The sequence below is a fragment of the Balaenoptera borealis genome (assembly GCF_965194805.1).
Source record: "Balaenoptera borealis genome assembly, chromosome: 1".
NCBI lineage: Eukaryota > Metazoa > Chordata > Mammalia > Artiodactyla > Balaenopteridae > Balaenoptera > Balaenoptera borealis.
This window is the reverse complement of record NC_138860.1, coordinates 168,385,639-168,403,221: the sequence shown is the minus strand read 5'-3', so window position 1 is coordinate 168,403,221 and position 17,583 is coordinate 168,385,639. Positions and strand designations below refer to the sequence as shown.

The following is a 17,583-nucleotide window of genomic DNA, read 5'->3' as shown; positions in this document are numbered from 1 at the left end:
AATACTATATCCTGAAATATTGCAAGCTTTAATGTTTTCTTTGCTTTTGAAAAAGAAACCAGAACACTCTCCAAGCACTGTGAAACTTAATTGCTACACATTAGTATTCCATCAATGAATTGAATTAAATCAGTTTTTATTCAAGTTAAATGCCATACCAGAGAAACCAAGAAAGATGTCTTATTTAAAGAAGCCTTCAGATTAATTTGGAAAGAAAAATAAATGTCTTTGCTTTACTTCAAGTATTGCCATTAAAATTTTTTTTTGGAAAATAGCTTGAAACGACTTGGGCATAAAGCACCATCCTCATTCCCATAATTGAGGTTATGTATGCAATTCAAACATGACAAGTATATCCATTCAGTAGTATTGTATATGCAGACACCATTGCTTAATCTCCTACCAAAAAAAAAAATCCAATAAGGAAGTGGCACTTTCTTGCATAATTCAAAAAGGTTAAACGCTGAAATACAAGAAGATAATGTGTCTTTTGTTGCATATTTGAGTTGATTTTAAACTTTTTTTCCCCTGGAGGAAAAAAATCCACAAGGAATACAGCAGTGGAAAACGGCACCTGCACCAGACGCTGTAGTATTTGGGGGCCGTGTTAAAAAATGAAAGCCCTGTGTTTTCCCCTAAGCAGCAGCAACATCTATTCACGCTCAGGCGGATGACCACGTGGCTTCATCTTATTTTCAGGAGGACTGCACCAGTGAGTGGGATTAAGGAGTAGCAACCTTTACTTTTCCTTTTCAGTCCTGTTTCCCGCACAACTACTTTTCCTGGAAAGTTATCACAGAGTCCAGCAGCGAGACCCCCGTAGAGAACCCCACAGTTCCCCGTAGAGGCCCCGACATACCAGACACCCCTAAAGCTAAATTCTGGGGGGGCAAGATGAATAGGAAACGCTGTGTTGTGTGCAGTGTGCACCCGATAGAGCCGCTATTTGCCGGGTCCCTACTCGATCCAAGGCCGCTGAGGTAGGCACACATGCCTCGCCATTTAAAACAGGAGGAAACTGAGGCTTGAGAACTGACCCCAAAGTCATTGAGTCCAGCCCACGCAGTGGGTTGGCTAGCGGTGCCCGAAACCGCCGCCCTACCGCCAGGGGGAGCTAGTGTGCTTTACCTCTACTCTCGGTTCCCATAGTGCAGTCTGTGCGTCACAGAGGGTCACTGGCTTGGGCGTCCCTCCCCATTCCTCCCCCGCCATCACACAGAGTGGGGATCGCGCCCTTGGCCTCGCTGCTGCTGGAAGAGATGTACCGGATGACAGCCTGACTCTCCAGATTCTGCGGGCACTTCACTGATGTTTTTTAGTTTACCTGTCTTGCCTCCCTCGCCCCCTTCCTTTCTTTTTCAGGGAGTCGTAACTCTTCTACTGAGCAACAAATGTTTTAGCCTGACAGCCAGGTGAGGTAGGTACTACTGTATTATGACAGATGAAGAAACTGAGGCTTAGAGTGGTGAAAAGACTTGGCCAAGTTCAGAAAATTTGGGAAGTTTCAAGAAGGAAACTGGAAGGAGAGGCCTTGACTCCTACCTTTAGGTAACAGACATACATATAAACATCCACATGTTGGAAGATGAGGCATTTGTAGTGACTTCGGGAACCCTTGTCACATGCAAGGGAGAGAAATGAAATAAAGTCCTGGGGGAATTTTACATTCCAGCTGGAGAGACATACACATATGGCCAATGACGATGTGTGGTAGAAAGTACCAACAGCCAGAAGTACATCCATTTATTCACCCAACCAATGTCTCAATATCTACCAAGCACCCAGATTCCTAAATGGAATTCAGACAAAAAACTTGGGCGGGGAGAGTATCACATTTATTAATTTCGTTTTTACTCAAAAATAAATAGAGATAACAAAAAATGGTCCTTAATGCCAACACGTAAAATAGCAATGCTATATTTAAAAGGAAAAAAAAAGATGATTTTGAGCTACGCCTTGAATAATGGAAAGAACATCCAATTAGGAGACACAATGAAAGGAAAAGAGAAATGATCAGTATAACTAAGGAAAACTAGCAAATAGTTGAGCACAGGGGATGGAAGTGTAAGAGGAGTTCAAGAAAACTCCAATGTGGGCTGTGGAAGGATAAGGGCACTGTTGATAGAAACAAGGAACTCAGAATTTGGATATGAAAACACGACATTAAAGATCTCTCCCTAAGGAGCATGTCACCAGAGGGCTTTGGAATCAGGAAGAACTGGAAGCATCACTGAAACAGACCATTAAAAGATGGAAGGTACAAGGAAGGTACAAATAATAACCAGAAGCCAGTTCCCTTGCTCCTTAAGGTGCTTCCAACTTAAAAGCAGAGTTGACTACTACATACGTTAGCTGACTTAAGGAACTTTATGAAATTGTTGTAAAACAAAGAGAAAAAGAATCTGCACAAGAATTCAAAGGTAGGAACTGGTGAGTTGTATGGTGTGAACTTTGATGGTGGGTGATGGTGGGCGGGCTGCACTGGTACTGAGAGAAGACTTGGAGAGGCCATAGGAACATAAAGGCAGAAACAAAGTTACCCTATAATTGATTCATTTTTCTTCTCATTGTGACACACCCCTTGAATGGTTAATACTTCGAGCTGCAAGGGAATCAGGATGGGACAGTAAAATGGGAGTCCTGTAGAAGGGCACCCAGCTTGGCATAAAGGGACAGGCACAGCTTTTGAAAACAGCTCAACTCTGATATGGAAGAAAGAAAACTAGACTAACATAGGAAAGATTTGGAGTAGAGAAGCAGGAAAGGAAAAAGTCTGAAGAGAAAGCAGGAGGAGAAGCAGAAGGGAGTGGCTTTGTTTGCCCTTCTTAATAAACAAGAGACTCTGGCAGAATGGCACTGGCTCCACGGTTATCCTTAGGCTGGTCACCCCCTAACCAAGCGCTGTGGCCTTTTTAAAAAATTAAAAGGTGAAAAAGTAAGGGGGCTGTTAGCATTTAAGCTTGTCCCAATAACAGTACTAGCCCTCACTGAGCATTACTATGTGCCAGGCACTGTCTTGAGTTTTATGTGTATACATTTATTTAATTCTCTCAACAACTATTGTCACGAGTTAAAATTTGGAAATTGAGGCGCACGGAGATTCAGCAACATGCCCCAAAGTGGATAGTTAGTAAGTGCTGGAACCAGGACTTGAACCCCCATGATCTGGCTCCAGTTTGTGCTGTTAACCACTGCACCCCCAAAATCCTCAAAATAAAACTGTTAGCAGAGTAGTGTTTAAATTCCAAAGTTCCAAGTATAATTCCAAAATTACTCCCTTTCTCTTCTTACAAAATAAGATTCTTAACTATGGTAGCAAAGCTGGGGACACCTGGTCTGTGAGTAGTCACCATCTCCATTTCAGAGTTGAAGAAACCCAGCCTCAGAGAGGTTCAAGAAATTCCCCAAAGTCATATAGCTAGTGAGTGACATGGTCAGGATGTGAATCCATGACTCTAATGTACTTAAAGTTTGTATTTGGAAGTAATTTAAAAAACACACACACGTGTATTTATTTGGCAATGGGAAAAAATAATATAAATCCACTATTTTCTACTGTCTTGTCCTGATACGAGATATTTCTATAGTCAAAATGTTTTTGCTAAATAACATTAGCTTTTGAACTTTTAGAGTATGTGTCAGAGAAAATGAGACAGCCATTGTCAATCATCTATTTTTGAGTTGCACCTTACAAATATCACCCAAATGTGGAGTGTTTCCTTATATATAAAACTTGAGGGCTTCCTTGGTGGTGCAGTGGTTAAGAATCCACCTGCCAATGCAGGGGACACAGGTTTGAGCCCTGGTCTGGGAAGATCCCACATGCTGCAAAGCAACTAAGCCCGGGCGCTACAACTACTGAGCCTGCGCTCTAGGGCCCGCAAGCCACAGCTACTGAGCCCATGCACCACAACTACTGAAGCCTGCGCGCCTAGAGCCCGTGCTCCACAACAAGAGAAGCCACCGCAACGAGAAGCCCGTTGACACAACTAGAGAAAGCCCACGCGCAGCAACGAAGACCCAACGCAGCCAAAAATAAATAAATAAAATAAAACTTGAGTAATGAGAGCTGTCATGCTAACCTCACAGGCCTATTACCTGGATCAAAAGAACAACAGAACATAAATGTGATTCGTTATATATTAAAAGGTATAAGTACAATGAACAGAGTCTTAAGTCCCAAATCTGCCTCTTCTAGCCAGTAGGTTTTAGGTGTCACTAATCCCCTTATTTGTAAAATGTAGGACAACTGTACTACATATAGAATTGCTGGAAGGACAAAGGGGTAATATAAAGCATCTGGGAAAATATTTTGTACAGAGGAGACCTGGATATGTGTTTATGACAAAATAAATATGTTGGCCCTAAGACTACTTTCTTGCATGTCCAGAATTCAACATTAATTGTTCATTTTACAGGCAACAGAACAAAAAAGTACAGAGCATGTTATATGGGAAAAAACATTGATAAATTACTACAGTCACTAAATTCTGAGGAAGTTTGCTCTGGAAGGAGCTTTTGGAAGCTATCTTTTCCAATTTCCTGTTCCCCCCGCCGCCCACCCGGGTTTTTCTAGATGAAGAAACTACATTCTCAGTCTCAATCTGGAATTCCCCAAACCTTCTGAAGCTCAGACTTCAGGAAGGGGCAGAACTATAGTCCACTTGGGGCACTTCCCCCACTTTGAGGAGGGTATAAACTGTACTTTTTCCACCATTTCTTCTTCTTTTTTTTTTAAACTTTGGGTTTATTTATTTATTTATTTTTGGCTGTGTTGGGTCTTCATTTCTGTGCGAGGGCTTTCTCTAGTTGCGGCAAGCGGGGCCACTCTTCATCGCGGTGCGCGGGCCTCTCACTATCGCGGCCTCTCTTGTTGCGGAGCACAGGCTCCAGACGCGCAGGCTCAGCAATTGTGGCTCACGGGCCTAGTTGCTCTGCAGCATGTGGGATCCTCCCAGACCAGGGCTCGAACCCGTGTCCCCTGCACTGGCAGGCAGATTCTCAACCACTGCGCCACCAGGGAAGCCCATCCACCATTTCTTCTTGAACATTCTCTTCCAAAGCCCAAGTGGTAATAGCAAGGTGAAAAGAGAACTAGCAAGGGTGGCTGTAAGGACACACATAACTACTTAGCCTTCTTGGAGAGGCACCAGTGAGAAAAAGTCATCACATCACTACTGTTACTTTCCCGAAAAGTCACTGCCATCATGTAACACACCCCTGTACCCATGACAATGACTGTCTGATTAGTAAGCAGACCTGGTGTGATTTGGACCTTTTAGGCTAAACTGTTCCAGTAAGATACCTTCTCTTTCTCTTTTAAAATATAATATTACTAGATCACAGAAACTTAGAACTGGAAAGGAATTGAGGAATCACTAATACACACCTATAATACATAGATGAGGAAGTAGGTCCAAGGTCAAACAGTAGTAGAGCAAAGGCTAGGAACTGAGGCTTGTGGCTTGGGATTCTTATGTTCTTATAGATATGCTCAAGGAGCTGACCTGCAGTCTCTGCCTAAGAATTTGACGTAGCTCTAAGATGCTTAATCCACTGACCACTAAGTAGTAACTGACCATCTATTATGTGCCATCTAGGAGCTTTCCTTCTATTCAGAGGTATAAGATTAGTGAACATTAAACAATTATAAAATTGAATAAGCCTGCAAATCTTTAAAGCTAACTAGAGAAGCATAGTTCAGAGACCCCTGAAGGCTGAATGGTAAGGGAGGCATTGTGGAAATGTGATTTGAGCTGGGTTTTTAAAATTTATTTATTTTTGGCCACTCTGCGAGGCTTGTGGGATCTTAGTTTCCCTACCAGGGATTGAACCCAGGCCCACAGCAGTGAAAGCACCAAGTCCTAACCACTGGACTGCCAGGGAATTCCCTGAGCTCGGTTTTAAAGCGGAGCTGCAGACTAGCAACCTGTGGACCAGATTCAGCCCACACACAACCTGTCTGTACTTCATTGTGATGACCCACAGTGGTTTGGGTTTCTTTCCAAAAACTTGGGAGGTTTTACATAAAAATCCCACTCTCTGGGGTTTTATGAAAAACTGCCACCCTAGGCTTGTATTCCCATTAGCAATGAGGGCTGGAGCTGAGAAGCAGCTGCCCGCTTGGCCCCTGCATAAACCCTCAGTTCAACACCCGCAGTCCTCCCATTACCTGCCTGACTCCTTGGGCAGCGGATTTGCTACCCAACGTTTTCAGAAATGAGAACGGCAGCCCAGAAGTAAGACAGAAGTGAAGATGTGTGGGTACGTTATGGGGAAGGAGAATTAGCTCTGCAATGGGGGAAATCTGTTCCTTAGGGAAAGACACATACTTGAAACTAGCAGAAGAATCTGGTGAGAGCACGGTGCAACCATCTCAATAAATAAGCTAAAAATAAATAAAACGTGTGCTGCTACTGATGGATCAAGAATGCCAACACTTCATGTATAAAGGGTAACATACTCATTTTCCTTCTATTCAGTATCTTTGTTTTGGCATACTTTAAAACTAATACAAACTAAATTTTAAAATTTACCTGAAACTGTAATAAGTTATAAATTTATTAAAAATAAGAAAATATAATCTGTATTGCATAATTACATCTGCCTTGTTTTTACTGAGCCCCATTATACAGCTCTGGTGGTTAAGAGATATGGCTATGCTTTCCCCCCACCCCGAGTCAAATGTGTACCCTACTTGGCTTACTACATCCCAAGAGCTCTTCTTACTTTGGCTTCATCTCTCCCATTGCCCTCACAATATCCTGTTGTTCACTTTCACAATCAACGCCCCCAAGTAGCCCATGATGTGTAAAGGAGTCGAAAGAAAGAGCCCCATCTCAGGCTGGAAATTCATCCTAACAAAAGATAAAGAGATTCTTCTAGACATTGTTTTGCTTGGAGGTCCACAATTTACACTTATAAAATATGCCTGAGAATAAAGAAGGTGAAGGAGTACTACCTGAGATCCTGCTGTGTAACCATTTGAAGAGCTACTGTTAAAACCACAGGCTCCTGCCCTTGTCTTCATTACGCCCCCCTACTTTCTGTTAAATTCCCAGAGAGGGACTTCCCTGGCTGTCCAGCGGATAGGACTCCGAGCTTCCAAGGCAGGGGGCACGGGTTCGATCCCTGTTTAGGGAACTAAGATCACGCATGTCGTGCGGCGCAGCCCCAAAAAAAAGAAAAAAAATCCCCAGAGTAAAAATGATGTGGTGCTCTGAGAGAATAGTTAGAAAGCTCACAGACAATCTCTTCCTTTTAGGTCAAGTTCAGCACACTATAATGATATTTGGCACCACCCAGTGGCAATCTTTTTTCACATATGTGTGAATAAACAGCAACTTTGCAAACTCTTGCATCACAAGGAAGAATACCTCAATCAATGAACAGAGGATGGAATAATGTTGCAAATCAAATGAAAGCAGCCTCATTTTTTTCAAAGTTTATCTACTTTGAAAAGTTCAGATCATTTTAAAGTTGTTTTCCTGGCCTCCTGTCTCCTTAGGAATGAAAAGCTTAGGTAATTTTTAAAAACCAAAGACATTTAAAAAAATTCTCCTTTTCTTCTCTAAATATAATGGCTTTAATATAAAATTATATGTTAGAAAGAAGGGCCCATTTGTACATGCATCAAATTTTTCTTATGGGAAAACAGGAAAGTGTCAATACTTCAGTGCTTAAAAAAAGTGAGAACAGTAAATCAGGGCTCTTTCTAGAGAAGCCTTCCAATTGTTCAACTATAATTGTTTCATCTGAGAAAACCAACTGGAATACAGGATGGCTCTTTCCCACAGCAATCTACAACGACCCCTTTTCATGTATGTATAGAAAATATATGTGTTAACCGATTTGGAAGAAAAGCAAAATCCTGGTTGTAGGATTCCTCAAATTTCTTTTTTTTTCGAGCTGCATTCAGTAAGAACACGGGGGCTTCAGAGTCTCTCAGGCTGCTCTTAGATTAATGATCCTTTCTGGGACCAGGCTGGAGGGCTGGCATTCCATGGGAAGGGTGTAAGGCACCTGCTGCTACAGCAGGGAATTAACAAATGAGGAACCATACTTGCCACCTAAAGGTTTCTTTAAACTTTGAATATTTCGATAACACAGATCAAGACTGTACCTAGATTTTCCATTTCTGAAAGTCACACTTTAAGTTAAAAATTTCTGTTCTGCAAATCTCCATATATTAACAGATACTGTAGAATTTATATCATGGTATCTTCTCAAAAGGAAGAGAAAAAACAGTTCTTTATAGGGAGTCTCTTTTTTGTGTGTGTCTTAAATGTCAATGATCACAAAAACTTCTGGCTTCTCTTCATCATAGACCTGCATTGCTGAATATGTTATTGCTTTGACTTCAGTTCCCTAAAGTTGGGGTTAAAGAAAAAACAGGAAGAAAAAGGACATCAAAATCAGAATCATTAACTCTAGCAACAATTGGCAGAAAGTCAAAATTCTAATATTGCTCTGAAAAACTCACACGAAACAATTAGTTATCAAATTAGTATAGTATTATCCACTGATCCAGTAAAAGTGAGAGGAAAATATGTACAGCAGAAAAATCACTGAGTTAGGAGATGGAGCATACTATAGCCCTGGCTTTGTTTGCAACTGGATACAGACGCTGTCTGACTTCTCTGGGCATCAGCTTTTTCATTTATCAGATGGGTTGAATCCAAGAACACAAAGCTTTCCTACTGTTTGGGTCAGGGCTCCTTCTTAAGGCTTCTTCCATACAGTCTAACCTGGGCCCTGGGAACTCGGCCTATTCCCTTCTCTGAATGGCAGTCAAATGCCTATTATCCAACATCTCCGTTTAGATGTCTAATAGGTATCTCAAATATAACATACTCAAAAGAAAATGCCACTGTCATTTGTATTATAAAAATAGTTTGTTTTCAATCCACATGCTCCCCCTCTACTGGCTTCTGTTCTTTTTATGCTTCTCTTCCCCAAGGCTCCCTCACCAGGCTTCATTTTATTGCACTGTCGTTGAAGAAATGCTATTGCAGCTACCGGAAGCAAACAGGATTTTCCAGTCACCTCCAACTAACTTAGGTCTCCTTGGCCTAAACACAGGGGTCAGCGAACTACAAATTGAAGGCCAAATCCGGCCTGCCACCTATTGTTGTACAGCCCCACGAACTAAGAATGGTTTTTACATTTCCAAATAGTAGTGGAGGAAATGTTTAAAAAAAGTTTTACTGGAACACATCCACATTCATTCACTTATGTGTTGTCCTTGGCTGTTTAGTGCTATATATAAGAGAAGACTTGAAGAGTTGCTCTTCCATCATTCTCTGCCCACAAAGCACAAAACATTAGGAAAAAAATTGCCTACCCCTAGTCCAACAGATTTGACTCGTATAGAGCGAAGCCATACATGCTGGCAAATACTGAATCTGGAGAAGCACAAAAGGTAGAAGAAACTTTAGAGAACATCTAGTCCAACACCTTCATTACAGGGGAGGACATCAAAACTCGATAAGGCAAAGGGATTTTTACACCCCACAACTCTGTAACAAACCTGACCCTATAACCCAAGTGCTGATTCCTAATCCTCCAAATCAGGTGTGTGAAATCACAGTGTTTTAAAATAATATGTCCAGACGGGTCATATTAGTCTGAGAAAAATTTAGGACTTTACACCAACTTATTAGAACTAGTTAAGTTAACTGTCACATTTACTGACTTTATGGTAAGGTAGTATAAAATGTTTTTAATGGCTGGATTTAAAAACATACCTGAGGGTGCTTGGACAATGAGAATTTTTCTCCCCACCTTGAGAAGGAAAAGTGAAACATGATTAAGATTTCCAGGATTTAACATTTATTCTCTCTTCCCACATTTTAAAATAAGCCTTATAAATGTGGTTTAGATACTAGAAAGCCAAAAGAGATGGAGGGGGAAGGGAGCTATAAATTTCAATTTGATTGTTAGCAGATACAGCTGTTGAGGGACTTATGTGTACAATAGCCATTTCAAGAAGGTTGATAGTTGCTCTTAAAAAAAAGAAGTGTCCTAGTATAGTGTACATAGGTAGATTCTCAATAAACATTGTTTAATGAATACTGGTTCATAACAGAGTAGCATGTTCAAAGTTTTCACTGTACTCAGGATTACAGAACTAATTAATATCTTCCACTGGAGAAAGCACATCTAAACACCATAAAGGCAAAATACTAGATTCTGTAATACAGTCTGAACTTGGTTTGTATTTTATAACTTTTCAAAAAATGTCCATGGTGTGTACATGGAAGGCCCTAAAGGTACTGCCCTGGAACCTGGGATGAGCATCCTCTTTCCCTTCAACACTAATGTGGCTGAAGATCACAGCAGCAGAAGCAGTAGCAGTAGTAGAAAGAGCAAAGTTTTAAAATTCTGTTCAACTATTTATTAGCTAAGTACCCTTGGACAACCCTGTTTTCTTACCTGTAAAAAAAGGGAGGAGGAGGAGATAATAAAAGCTCTCACTTTACAAAAAGAAACTAAAAAAATTCAACATAAAATAGAAAAGATAAGCTTTATATAAAAATAACCTAAGAGTTACGTAAGGGTTGGAGTGAGCCCTCACGTGGCTGAATAAGACCAGAGGAGGCAGCGAGTGCTGGGAGGAAAGTGTAAGGCTCAAGATGGAAAATCATGAACCAGATGATACTGTCAAGGAGAACTTAATTGATATCGTAACCAGAAAAATTAACCAAATTCCAAAACAGAAAGGAATCTGCTTGAAAATGGATCAACATATGTTGGACTTAATGCTGCCCTCTATGGCCTAATAGCAGATAGTATTTTTCGACGAATCTTACATGTGACACAGGCTCATATACCTGCTGGCTTACCAATGGCAGAGATCTCATTTTTGACGGCACACGCATCTTACAAAGATTTTGTAAGTTTACCTTTGAATACAGGTGATTTGCATTGTGAAACCTGTACCTTAACACGAGGTGGATTGGTTGGTCTTGTTTTTGGTGGTCTGTACCCTGTTTTCTTGGCTATCCCTGTGAATGGTGGCCTGGCAGCAAGATATAACTCAGCCCCGCTACCCAAGAAAGGAAACATCTTAAATTACTAGATTAGGATTTCTAAGCCTATCTTTATGTTATTTCCCATTTTGCTCCAGACTGGGTTTGCAGCATACCTTGGGTCTAGAGAATATAAACTACTTATAAAGGCTTTTCAGTTACCTGAACCTGGCCTAGAAACTGTGATTGTTAAGTAAATCTGTACACAAAAATAAAAGAGTAAAAATAACCTACATCTAAGTATGAATAAACAGAGACTTGTTAAAAAACAAAAAACAAAAAAACACCTAAAAGATATCATTAAATGACTGAAGAAACTCGGAAAACACCAAATCCAATCAAAGTGCCGTAATCAAGTGTTTGCAAACTCTGGAAGGAAATGTGTAACTTGTTAATAGAAGGAAATGGAGTCCAGGTGTGAGGATCTATAACAAAGGATGCATCAGCATTTCTCATCACCAAGCTAAGCTTTATGCAAATATCTGTGCCATCTACCAATGATATATTTTTTGTGCTAAAAATCAACAAATTGGGAATCCTGTTTAATAACACACATCAACTTTGTTCTGACAAGTTTCTGGTCCACCAAACCTGAGGTGAACCCTGGCTCCTAGGTATCTCAAGAAGCTTAACCTGCAAAGCCCTACTGGGATGCAACTGGTCTTCTGACTTAACATTTCTATCTGTCTTCCTGCCCACTGAGTTCACTGAAGAATAACTTAACATCTTTCATGACCCGCTACTTAAAAGGTTTTCAAAACTTACCCAATTGACCGTAATTTGAAATTTCTTTGATCAATATTAAGTACTTTTACTTCCTAAAGAAGAAAAAAAATTTCTTTTAATTTTAATATATGCTCATAACAGACCAGCTACTAACACATGTCTAGGTTATCATCTTTTCAAGATAATAGCATAAAACTTTTCTGAAGCAAAGAAAACTAAAATGTTAACTAAAACAGAACAACAAACTATATATTTCAAGAAAATACAGTTTTTTCTTACATATTCAAGGGACATATTCTTGAAAATGTACAGTCTAAAAATATGAGTCAAAAGAATTTTTCTGTAAGATACATAGAGGAGGATGACCTAGGATTTCAATCACTCTGAGTTTTTTTCAGCTTTATTTATTTAGAGTTGACAAAACTCTCAGCCTATTTTTATATAATATTGTAGGACGAATGACCCAGTTCTGTAGGACGAATGACCCAGTTGGAAGAATGTATGCAGTGGAGCTGGTAAGGGAGAGAATGGAGAAATTACGGAAGCAAGGAAGGCCATGTGTGTTAGATAACAATGAGGTTGGAGAGGTGTTCCCTCTGGAGGTTGATGGCAACAAGTAAACTCCATTTGGCTTTTCCTTTTTCACATTAAGGAAAACTAAGAGCGTCAATTTTTAAACTTAGGCCAACATGGCAGAACTGCCAAATTACAAATGGGACAAAAGGTACATATGGATGGACATAAATACAGCTCAAACTTGGGAGACATAAAATGTGCAGACAGAGACAGTGGAGACAATAGGTGCGTTCTTGTCACACAATCCTGATGAGTGACAAGTATATAATAAGAGATCTAAATACAAAATGCACATACATAAGCAAAGTCGGGTTATCCAAGAAGAGCCTATGGTTATTATAATTTCTGCAAATCATCATCTGTATGGCTTGGTTTTGCATCACATGTTCTATTTTAAATCACTAGTCTTACTATAAAATATGGGTAAGAACCCATTTGCTCAGTAAAAAAGAAAAACTTTTGCTTACCCGGGCTACGAAGAATTCATCAGCACTGAATTTATAAAGCCATTCATCCAAAAAGTGAAACAGAAGAGACTGTAAGTCATCTCCTACACAGGATCAAAAAGAACCATGACAGTATCATGTTTAATAACTCTCGTCTCTAAAAAACTTGTTTGAATTTAACAGTGCAATGAATTTCTTAGGTTAGTTGAAAGAACAAGCTCATGATCAATTTTGTTGTTCTTACTGTGAGCATATACTGAATTTATGTGGAATACTGAACATCTATAACAATTTCTTCCTTGTGAATAAATTGGTTACCTTGGGTTTCTACTTCTGTTGCTTGGAGGGGCTCCACTGTCCCAGTATCTGTCATATAACCAAACATGGCCATTGCACATTGCTCAAATGCTTCCTCCAGAGTATCTCCCCATGCGTGTAACCTAAAGAAATACATTCATGCCCTGTGTAATATAACCTACTGCAAAGCAGAAAACTTGTCAGGAAAGTCAAAATAAAATTAACATGATAAATACAAAACCAAAGGTCTCAATCAGTTTAATGACACTGAAACTAGGTGCTTTTAAACCATCATTTGCATGTCCTAAAAGAACCAAAAGAGGAGAAAAATTAAAACTCGGGACATCAAGATTAAAACATCAGGGGCTTCCCTGGTGGCGCAGTGGTTGAGAATCTGCCTGCCAATGCAAGGGACACGGGTTCGAGCCCTGGTCTGGGAAGATCCCACATGCCACGGAGCAACTGGGCCCGTGAGCCACAACTACTGAGCCTGCACGTCTGGAGCCTGTGCTCCGCAACAAGAGAGGCCGCAACAGTGAGAGGCCCGTGCACCGCGATGAAGAGTGGCCCCTGCTCACCGCAACTAGAGAAAGCCCTTGCACAGAAACGAAGACCCAACACAGCCAATAAATAAATAAATTTATTTAAAAAAAAGATTAAAACATCAGCCTTCCTATGTTAAGCACATGATTGCAAAGGCATAAACTCCAGCTATACTCACTGGACATCAGCTGTATGATCCAAATCTGAGGGAGAGAGGAAAAAACACTTATAAGTAACTAAACTTGACTTGCAAATCACAAGAAAATGACTCTAGATCATTACTAAGAACATCACCCTTGAAGAGCATGAAAATGTGGGCTGGCCACACACCTTTCACTAACCATTTACACGAAAGTTAATTGCTCTGTTAAGGGTTATTTTTTATTTTTTAAAATTTCTTCTAAGCATTCACAGTTATTATTCTGTTAATATTAAATAAATGAACTAATATTAAATAAAAGAATTAATAGTTACATAATATTAGCATATTGATGCTAAAGGGTTATTTTTTTAAAAGCCAAGATTTATATTTAAATGAATGACAATTTCTGGAAGGCATCACGGCCACGGTCTTCTAGGTGATCTAAAAAGTGTCTAATACATCATAGTTTTTCAATAAACAAATGCCATTCTCTGCCATTAGTTACTTTTCCTCAACAAATCAGCATCTTTTCTAAATATCTACTTGTGTGAATGACCAAAATTCTAGAAACTACATCATCAAAGATATAAAATTCCAGATTTCGTTTCACCTTTTCATGAACAGCTAGCCAAATCCCAGACAAAACAGTTTTTTATTTTTAACAAGAGCCAAGTTTTATATTTGTTGATTTCTTTCATTTGAAGGACTCCTCAATGATATCCTTGACCAATAAAACAGTTTTGGAAAGTAAACTCTACAATATGTATTATGAGTTTTTTCCTGATATTCTCACACCAGGAAATAACAACTGCTACAACAGCAAGCTCCCATTGGATCTGTTATCTCAAGATTTCAGAGTCAGGACTTCCCTGGTGGTCCACTGGTTAAGAATCTGCCTTCCAAAGCAAGGGATGTGAGTTCGATTCCTGGTCGGGGAACTAAGATCCCACATGCCACAGGGCAACTAAGCCCACGCACCACAACTAGAGACGCCCGAGTGCCACAATGAAGACCCAGTGCAGCCAAAATAAAAAAAATTAACTAATTAAAAAAAAAAAAAAGATTTTAGAGTCTATCCTTCACTCTTACCTGACTTCCATCAATTCTTCCTACTTAGAATCATAGAATATTCAGGCTACAACAAAGTCTTAGAGTTCATTTAACAGAATTCCTTCAATTACAAGAAGAAACCTGAAATCCAGAGAGATTGTGTGACTTGTTTAGGACTACACTGCTGATTAGAGTTTGGACTAGAATTGAGATTTTCTGACTCCCAGTTTAGTGCTGTTTACATAACACATCTTGTTCTGGTAACACTCAAGATTTAAGCTCATCTCTAATTTACTCAAAATATTACTGAGGACTCAATACATTTTAGGCATTAAGGGGCTCAATGACCAGCAGAGATGACAAACAAGTTAAAAGAAAATAACAGGTATTAACCCTAGAGAAATGAAAGTATGTGGCCACAAAAGGACATAGAATGTTCACAGCAATTTTATTCCCCCAAATTAAAAACCCCATATCCATCAAGAGAACGGATAAACAAACTGAGGAATACAATGCCACACTACTCAGCAATAAAGAAGCATGAAAAAAAAAAGAAAAAGAAGCATGAACTACTGATACATGCATTAACAAGTCAGGGAGCTCAGCTCTTTCCCCTGCTGTCAGTAGTTACTGAATAAAATCCATTCACCACTTTAATGTCTAGCTGTGTTTGATACTGAGTGAATAAGCCAGACAGAAAAGAATCTATACTGTGTGATTCCACTTATACAAAACTCTAAAACAAAAGTAAACTGTGGTGATAGAAATTAGAGCAGTGCTTGCCTCAAGGTAAGGGGCTAGGGGACTAACTGGAAAGGAGTAAAGGGAACTTTCTAGGGTGATAGAAATGTTCTAGAGCTTGACTCGAGTACTGGTTACACAGATGTTATCTGTTTATCAAAACTCATTGGACTTTATACTTAAGATGTGAGCACTTTTATAACATGTAAATTGTACCTCAATTTTTTAAAAGACGGTTTAAAGAGACAATGACAGCTCGCTATAGGGCAGTGGTTCTCAAATTTTTTGGTCTCAGGAACCCTTTATTCTTGTAAAAATTACTGAGGACCCAAAGAGTTTTTGTTTATATGGGTTGTATCTGGCAATATTAACCTAGAAATTTTAACTGAAAAAAATTTTAAGTATGTATTAATTCACTTAAAAATAATAAGCCCAGGGACTTCCCCGGTGGTGCAGTGGTTAACATTCCACCTGCCAATGCACGCCACAACTACTGAAGCCCATGCACCCTAGAGCCCCAAGCACCACAACTACTTAGCCCACGTGCCACAACTACTGAAGCCCGAGTGCTATAGGGCCCACGTGCCACAACTACTGAGCCCGGCGTGCTGCAACTACTGAAGCCCGCGCGCCTAGAGCCCAAGGTCTGCAACAAGAGAAGCCACTGCAATGAGAAGCCCGCGTGCTGCAACAAAGAACAGGCCCCTCTCGCCGCAACTAGAGAAAGCCCCAGAGCAGCAACGAAGACCCAACGCAGCCAAAAATAATAAATAAATACAAATAATAAGCCCACTTTATTTAACATAAATTACATACTTTTATGAAAAATGACTACATTTTCAAAAAATGTAGTGAGAAGAGTGGCACTGTTTAGCATTTCTGCAAGTATTTTTAATGTCTGGCTTTTCAGTGTGCTGCAATCTCACAGATATGCAGGAGGAAAAAGGAGTATTTTAAGAGCTTAAAAAAAAAATGTGGACTTCCCTGGTGGCACAGTGGTTAAGAATCCGCCTGCCAATCCAGAGGACATGGGTTCGAGCCCTGGTCCAGGAAGAGCCCACATGCCGGAGAGCAACTAAGCCCGTGCGCCACAACTACTGAGCCTGCGCTCTAGAGTCCACAAACCACAACTACTGAAGCCCATGTGCCTAGAGCCCATGCTCCACGGCAAGAGAAGCCAGCGCAATGAGAAATCCGCGCACCGCAACAAGGAAGAGCCTCCACTCGCCGCAACTAGAGAAAGCCTGCCCGTACCAACGAAGACCCAATGCAGCAAATAAATAAATTTATTTAAAAAAATGTATATGGGCAGCACAGCCGGAGTGAGGAAAAAAAAAATTGTATATAGTCTTCCTTCACCAAAACTAGAAACTGGTGGTTTTTAAAAGGTTAGTTGCAATGCAGAATCTGAGGCTTTAACAATGAATTTTTCAAAGTCTGTAACATTAAAATCCATTGCTCTATCTTGTGCTTAGAACAGATCTTATCTATGCCTGACTGTGTAATATCAAGCATTGGTTTTTGGGAAAATATCAGTTCATTGATGTTGACACATTATATAGAATTTTTAAAAATCTATTTGTTAATATCACCTCCAATCTCATCAGAAAAGTCTTTAAGCACTGGGAAACCGTGAAGCTCATGATGGCAGATACATGTTTTCCAAAATTTTGATTTCACTTGAAAGCTTGAATTTTATCATTATATAATATACATTATCAATATACCAACAAATATTGTTATTTTCCTTGATGTGACAGATTACTTTATTTTCAAGAAGATATTGGAAATACCCAAGTCTGAATAACAATAGTATGTCTTTCAGTCATTCTTTTGAGAAAAAATAGGGTTCCGAGAAAAAAGGCATCTCACAACTCAAACAATCACAGAAGTTCTTTTCCTTAAGGTAAGCATCAGTACTTTGAGAAGCAGCAGAAACACTATGCATACTTCCCATTTTGTTACACAGAATACTAAAATACTAAAAAGGCGTGTACTCAATGGTTAATATTTAATAAAATTAATAGTTCTT

At 39.7% G+C, this 17,583-nt stretch overlaps 1 protein-coding gene and 1 pseudogene across 10 annotated transcripts in view; one reads left to right on the top strand and one right to left on the bottom strand.

Moving 5' to 3' along the window:
• Positions 1-17,583, bottom strand: part of ZBTB8OS (zinc finger and BTB domain containing 8 opposite strand) — a 78,424-nt gene that overhangs the window by 55,382 nt on the left and 5,459 nt on the right. For 4 of the 9 annotated variants that reach the window (XM_082346053.1, XM_082346054.1, XM_082346048.1 and 1 more), the window contains 6 exons: positions 13,797-13,821; positions 13,097-13,218; positions 12,800-12,882; positions 11,796-11,848; positions 9,747-9,783; positions 5,779-8,367 (listed from right to left, as the gene is read on the bottom strand). In XM_082346053.1, coding sequence (XP_082202179.1) covers positions 8,281-8,367; positions 9,747-9,783; positions 11,796-11,848; positions 12,800-12,882; positions 13,097-13,169 — 333 coding nt within the window. In that variant the 5' untranslated portion in view covers positions 13,170-13,218; positions 13,797-13,821 and the 3' untranslated portion in view covers positions 5,779-8,280. Of the gene's footprint in view, positions 1-119; positions 400-5,778; positions 8,368-9,343; positions 9,405-9,746; positions 9,784-11,795; positions 11,849-12,799; positions 12,883-13,096; positions 13,240-13,796; positions 13,822-17,583 lie in introns of those variants that run through there. The other 5 variants (XM_082346049.1, XM_082346050.1, XM_082346056.1 and 2 more) reach the window with 5 other exon arrangements.
• LOC309607466 (transmembrane protein 126A pseudogene) lies at positions 9,791-11,788 on the top strand (annotated as a pseudogene). The gene has a single exon. The product of its transcript is annotated as a transmembrane protein 126A pseudogene (transcript).